A 6,945-nucleotide genomic window follows, 5' to 3' on the forward strand; every position below is an offset into this window, starting at 1 on the left:
CTGATAACGTGTGATAAGCCTATGTGCACATCTGTCAGACTGTAAGGCTTGGCAGCCAATACAAATGCGACATCGTGGAAAATATGACTCACGTACAAGTAACAAAAATATCTTTATAATAAAGTTTTAATTACCAATTTTAGCGACAATATTGCATTTGAAGAGTTGAAACTCGACATTCATATCTTGCCCAACAACAACTTAACAAAAATCGTCGTAGGTACTATGGCAAGCAGCGCTGAACGAAAACGAAAATTAAACTGTCAGTGACGCTGACCTTCCCACCCTATTAGAAAACGCTACCTGCCTCCCCGCTGCGCGGGCGCCAATGCTATGACAATTACGAGTTCTCTTCATTCTGATCAATAAAGCCTCTATTTTTCATTTGCTGCTATACGGACAAACGTGATTATCCGAGCTGCGGCACCACCGAAAGATTGGGAACAGAATAGAGCACGCTTCGCGTCGATTCTTGGCGTCACCATAAAAAAAAAAGAAAGAAAAGGCCGCGATGAAGCCCGTGCCAGCGAAAGTTTGCACTACTGTTGGTTTGCACTCGCAATGGAGAGGATTAAGGGATCAACGTCACTGGTCCACTATTTCATATTTCTTTCGCTGCTGCCATATACTGGGCGCCGCCCGCAGTGCCGAAGTACTGTAGGTTGTAGCACCCAAAACGATTTTGTTTAAGAAGCTTTTGTTGAGTTAATAATATGGCTTTGAGTCCTGAATTCTTGAATTGAAGTGCTTCCTCTATAAGTACTAATTACGGGATTATTAAGGATACGGTTATTACTGATCTGCCATATTTTTCGCGCTACTGAGTTCCTAGAAGTCACAAAAAGACAACTTCATAGAATCTCGAACGGGAAATATCCTTACAAAATTCACCTTTTCTTTAAATAAAATTCTGTGCAGCTGATACAGACACTGTACTTGTGACATGAAGTCACACAACAACAACAGTTTTTTGAAACTTTCGAAGGTAAGAAGGAAAGCGTGAAACATAACGGCAGGCTTCGCAGCGGCTTCTCGGAGCGAGCGGGAGAGGGGAAAAGCGAGCCGGACATCGCGGCGGGCCCGCGACTACAGCCTGTCGAGTCATACGCCGCCAAACTCTTCGGCCGAACCGAGTCTGAAGACGATCCAGAGAATCCCATTCGCGACTTTTGACGGCCCCACTTATGCAACGTCGCTCTCAACGAACGCTTCGCCGTAAACGCGAGCGCCGGCGCGCTGGTTGAACGCCCTCTTGCCGCTGTCTTTGTTCGTCTTCGCTGCGCGTTCTGAACGGAAGAGCGACCCAAGAGCCCCAACGACTTACAACGCCTCACTGTATATGTTTAGCGACTCCTGCTCCCAGCATGAACGCACAGCACGAGCGCACCCCACATGAAACGTTCCGCTAAAGCGAGTAGTTTAGCGACCATTTCGCGAATTAAATTTTTCAGCCCGCACATTCGTGCAACTATTTCGTGGGGTGTTGATAGAGCTGCAGCCGACAATTCTGCGGCGCAACGCATCGGGTGCATGAGCTCGGGCTACAGGATACCGGAACATTCTTTGCAATTTGCGCCCAGTCAAGCCGGCGGAAAGAGGGGTGTCTTCAGGCGTATATGACACCCCCCCACTGGCCCCTTGCACCCGGGGCCCACGGCCCCCCGGCCCCCCCTGTTGCTACGCCACTGGTTCTGAGGCATCATCTTGATTGTTGTTCTCGCGGTGTGGGCACACCAACACCATGTGTTGGAGCGTGTCTGGTACATCACAATACCGGCATAGGTATGATAATTTGGTGGGGTGCATTCGGTGCATGATAATTCCATGTATACATACGTATTCGTTTGTAGTCTGCGGAGGGTGGTGGCTTCTTCCTTGCTTAATTTTGGATGTGGTAGAGGATATTGTCTTCTTTCCAGTCGGTAATGTTGCAATATTACGGCGTAGTTGATGGGAATGTCCTCCACCCTCGTCGCTTTCCGGAGCCCGTGCGGCAGGAAATCCCGGCTGGTACACTCTCGGGCGACATCATGTGCTGCTTCGTTTCCTGCCAGGTGTTCGTGGCCCGGCCGCGGGGTCCATGCGACGTAGGTTTCGGGTAGTTCTTGGCGTCTTGTTATTTCTTTCAGAATCATCAATGCTGCGGCAGAAATTCGGCCGTTTCGTAGGTTTCTACATGCCGTTTGCGAGTCGCTCAAGATGATTGCTGTGTCATTGCATGTGGCGATGCCAAGGATGATGGTCATGCACTTCCTCCGCCATTTCTGGATTTTTGGCCGGTATGGTCGCAGCGATTAGCTCCTTCCAGTGGCGTAGCAACAGGGGGGGCCGGGGGGCCGTGGGCCCCGGGTGCAAGGGGACATCGGGGGGGGGGGTGTCATGTACGTCTGAAGACACCCCTCTTTCCGCCGGCTACACCGGGGAGGGGTGACAGAAGACCTATGGGCCCTGGGTGCCAGACGACCTAGCTACGCCACTGGCTCCTTCCCTTGGTTGTTGGTCACGGTAATTGCGCATGCTCTTCCACCTGGGTATTTTGCCGCATCTGTGTATCTCGTGTTGGGGTTCTTTGAGTTTTTCTTGCTAAGCGCTCTAACTCTTCCTTGTCGTCTGTCTTTGTGGTATGTTGCATGCATGTTGCGAGGTATTGGAGCAACTGAGATAGAGTCACGAAGAAGTGGCGGCAATCGGGTTTTCGCGTCTGAGTCTGCTATGAAGTTTTCGCTGTATGCGAGTTTGCGAAGTACTGCTTTGCCTGTTTGAGTCAGCTTCAGGCGTTCCAGCTGTCTGGCTTTGTTCGCGGCCAGTAAAGCTTTCGCTTTAAAGAGGCGCTGCGCGCTTTAGTGGCGAAGTCATTTCTGCAGTAGGGGGCGAAACAGACCACTTCATCGCGTGGTATGGCGATGCTTTATTTTGCGCCGCCTTTCAATGACACGGGGGGGCGGGGGGGTTGCACTGCGAGCCGCGTGCGTAATCAGGTAAATTGAACGAAGAATTTGACGCCAGCTATTTCGATCTACATGGTCATTCAGTGTTGCACAATTTGTCCGCTGAATCCTAGATAAGTACGAGCCAACTAGTTCAGTTTTAAAAAATCTTGAATCCGATAAGGTTAAGCGAATCGTATACGCGGAGAAATACTGCGATTACGTTTTAAAAACAACGTTTTTTTAAAAATCGTGCGTCAAGTTGTCCAGCTCAAAAAAAAAAAAAGAAGTAGAATTAAGACTTTGTGATGCCGATTGATTTTGACGGTGCTCGATACAAGGGGTAAATATTCAACCGTTAAGCAGGCGTCAGTTTTGAATATCAATTCTTCGAGGAGTGGTGAGTGAGAGTGCAGCCACGGACGCGGGTAATTCTTGTCCAAACATGATTGGCCCAGAATCGCACGTACGAACTAAGCGGGAGACACACGGTCCGATTTGGTGTCCGATCCGGCGTTCGACGCGCCGGAACGGCAGCCGGAATCGAGGTGTTTTGCCGTGCCGACGCGCCGGATCGGAGGCCCGGCGTGCGACAAACCGGGCAGATTGGAGAGTTTTAGGTTAGGGGACGCAAGTGGCATGCGTACGCAAGAACTAGGGGCGACGGTACAGCGCATGCGCGGACTCAGACCTATAGGGGTTCGCGCATGCGCAGTACCGTGGCCCCTAGTTCTTGCGCACGCATGCCGCTTGCGTCCCCTAGCCTATGCGGGAGACACATGGTGCGATTTTGGGTGCGATCGGTCGTACGACCATTCGCACCGGCAGCCGCACTCAACAGGTTCTCAACCAAATCCCCCGCACGCGGCGCCGAATCGCACGCCGCGCATGCGACCAACTTGCTGAATATTCTCGTGCGACCGCCGCATCGGTCGGGCGACCGCAGCCAATGACAGCGCAGGTAGCGCGAACGTCACGGCCACGTCATAGACCCGACGGGGCGGAGCCGGCGAGCGAGCGCCTCGCCGCTCCGATCATGTCTGCTTTTTTTCTCCCTGGTCGAAACGAGGGCCTCTTTCGCCGCTGACGGCGGCACATAAATAAGCAGCAATTTGTTTCTGACACGAAGTAACTTATCGAATTAAGTGGCCTCGAAAGAGTGCACGTTATAAAACGTTGTGCGATATAGTAAATCGTTGGCGTGATTTCTAATCGGACGCGGTCAGCGCAGACGCGCCAGCAATCGTCTATACGAAGCGGCTCGCCTGACTGGCGTGTTTACTCATCGCTACTAACAGCACCGAGAAAACTAACCGTATTTTCACTTAAGAGAAACATAAATGTTCAGGCATTGATTGTGCTGATCATTTTAGGCGCTTTATTACGAGCTGCGGACGCATCGGCATGGGCCCTCGGCCTCGGATAGACGGCCGGCTAGCTAGGCCTACACAGTCTCCGAGCGATCGCAAGCTCGCCTGGCAGCTCGTTCGCTTCCGTCGGCGCCAATGAAATCAAGTGTCCTGCAATTTAAGCGTGAGATAACTGTGTACATGTTGTGGCGCTTCGTTATACGAGCTGCAAGCGATCGTGTCACAAGCGCCACCGGTGTCGGTTTCGATGGCCGAGCAAGCTATGCCTGCCGGCTCCTATAGCCATCGGCGGCTGTCAACGAAGCCGTTACTGCTAACGCGGCCTTGCGGAAACACGTCTACAGTGCTTCCATAGGCGTGTTTATATTGTCATCGTTTGTTTCAAACAAGAGAGCTGTGCAAATACGATTGCTTTCACTGTCTGTTCGAAGTTATGCAGCATTCCGAACTTCTACGCAGGGGCGCCGGTTCTGGGCGGAGCTAACCGCCGCTCGCTCATTCGTACCATGTGTCCCGAATCGCCGCATGCGGCAAGTCGCACACGACGCGCCGTACGACAGATCGCACGGAAAATCGCACCATGTGTCTCCCGCATAATGGTCCTACGCGTCCAACAACCGAGCCGTCGTTTGGCCGCAGCCAATGACAGCGCGGCTGGCATGTGACGTTCTCTGACGTTCCCTCCACAGAGGCGGCGCCGGCTGGCCCGTTTCTCGCCGTCTTTTTTTTTTTCCTTGCCGGCTGCAGTTTGTTTCCGACACGAAATAGTTACCAGTTCAGTAAAATTATCTCGAAGGTGTGCCTGTTCTGCAAAGCAGTGCCTAGTACACTAGTACTAAGCTACTGGCGAGATCGGGAGCCGCGATGCGAGGGCACTTCGCAGCAGACAGCTCACACCGACCGTCTGAGCGAGGCTGCTCGCTTCGCATGCCTGTTTGTCCTTCGCAACGACTGCGTCGAGTAAACCAATTATATTTAATTACGGGTGACCTAAGTGTACAGTCTTAATTGTTTTGGCAAAAATAAGCGCTCTTCGACGAGCTCGGGCTGGATCGCAAACGCCGTCGGACGCGGCGTCCGCCGAGCTAGGCCTACCGGCCCTATAGATATATATATATCGCTGGCTGTCAATGCTGTCAACGGAGCCGTTAGTGGACAACGCGCCGTCGTGAAGTGTTCTGTCACTCGCAGGGCTATAATTTTATTGACAGTGTTCGCGTAAAGCGAAGCACTGTCGTTCACTGTACGAATGCGTACAGTGAACGCCACTGCGCGACATCCGCGCGCAGTGGCGTTCACTGTATACGTATTCGGTAGAGAGATAGCGTCTGTGAACGATTCTGTGCTTTGCCCAAGATTATTATACCGACAGTCAAAAACTTCCCTCGTTTGGAGAGTACCTGCGTAAATGTTCCGGACGGCTGCCGCGTGATCTACGAGGAGCGAAACCTATGAGGAGCGCGCCGCATGATCCCTCATACTACGCAAGGGATGCGCTTCCGAGTAATGGCGACTTCGTAACTCCTCGCCCCCATATTAGCGTAACCAAAGCTGACGGGCGAGGCATGCTGTTACGATATAGGCTTCGGTTTTATTGCCCATGCGCAGACGAGACAGCTGTGCGCATGCGCCGCGCCACGGGCTCACGCTTATCGTACTGCGTATCGCTCTTTTAAAAAGGGCAGAGTAATCTGCAGGATCTGCCGTCACCCGAGCGCTCACTTAGCGCACAAAGCACTTACGTTTTGTGCACGGGCAATATTGTAAAGGTTAGCAGTCGTCCGGTGTTCTCGACTTTGGCGCTCACCTCTTCCGACGAAGAGGAGGAAGAGCCTTCAACGTCGGCCGCCGCCATTGCCTCTTCAAAACGAGTCCGAGCGCGGCAGCAGGGGCGAATGCCAATGTCTGTCTCGTCCTGTGTGCCCAGAGGGACGGCATCATAGCCGGGAGATGCTCGTTGCAGTCAACTCAGTGCTACTTACAACGTAGCTGAGTGACCCGTCCATGCACGCCGGTGCTCCTTGCGGTGACCACTATTCCTCTATCCTTGATGGCACGCTGTCCTCCGTTCTGAGATGGCCCCACTGATCCACGAGACGATCGCGAAGCACGTGCAGTTCGTGTTTTCTGTGCCGTTTGCGTCTGTCTTCGTTTTCTTGGCCCGCCATGTGTGAGAAAAAAAAGAAGCCAAACCCTTGTAATGCCAGGGCCCAAATCTGAGACCAGGAAAGTAAAATAAAGCGCCTCTGATGGCGCGTTCAAATCTCAATCTGTCACGCGCATCGATATTGTAACACTGAAGGACGGGCGGAAATGGCAGGGGCTGGGTTCACTCGTTTTATTCTGGGATTGAATGGCAACGTACAGAGTTGGCGAACTATAGTGGGGCTTTCCTGAGAGTGCTTCAATGTTCTCCTCGCCCGCTGCTGCGTGCCGAGTGGCGACAGCCTCTGAAGGGGTCAGTGCCATGAGAGCTTCTTTCTAGCGTTTTCCCGACCCAAAAGTGCCGAGAGAGAAACCCGGGAACTTTTGGTGCAAACTTTTGTTTCTCAAAACATCCCTTTGCTTACGTACAATACGGAGAACGACGCGCTTTGCTCCCCGTTGTTACAATTGACGTTTAAGAACCATTCTCTCTCATTCTCTTT

General features: G+C 52.3%; 1 protein-coding gene across 1 annotated transcript in view; it reads right to left on the reverse strand.

Moving 5' to 3' along the window:
- Positions 1 to 6,418, reverse strand: part of LOC135914958 (methionine aminopeptidase 1) — a 94,016-nt gene extending 87,598 nt beyond the window's left edge. The window contains exons 1-2 of the mRNA XM_065447893.1: positions 6,280 to 6,418; positions 6,105 to 6,212 (exon numbers count right to left, since the gene is read on the reverse strand). Coding sequence (XP_065303965.1) covers positions 6,105 to 6,212; positions 6,280 to 6,303 — 132 coding nt within the window. The 5' untranslated portion in view covers positions 6,304 to 6,418. The remainder of the gene's footprint in view (positions 1 to 6,104; positions 6,213 to 6,279) is intronic.
- Positions 6,419 to 6,945: the final 527 nt, after the last annotated feature.

This window comes from Dermacentor albipictus, unplaced genomic scaffold (genome assembly GCF_038994185.2).
Source record: "Dermacentor albipictus isolate Rhodes 1998 colony unplaced genomic scaffold, USDA_Dalb.pri_finalv2 scaffold_11, whole genome shotgun sequence".
In the NCBI taxonomy this organism is placed as follows: Eukaryota; Metazoa; Arthropoda; class Arachnida; order Ixodida; family Ixodidae; genus Dermacentor; species Dermacentor albipictus.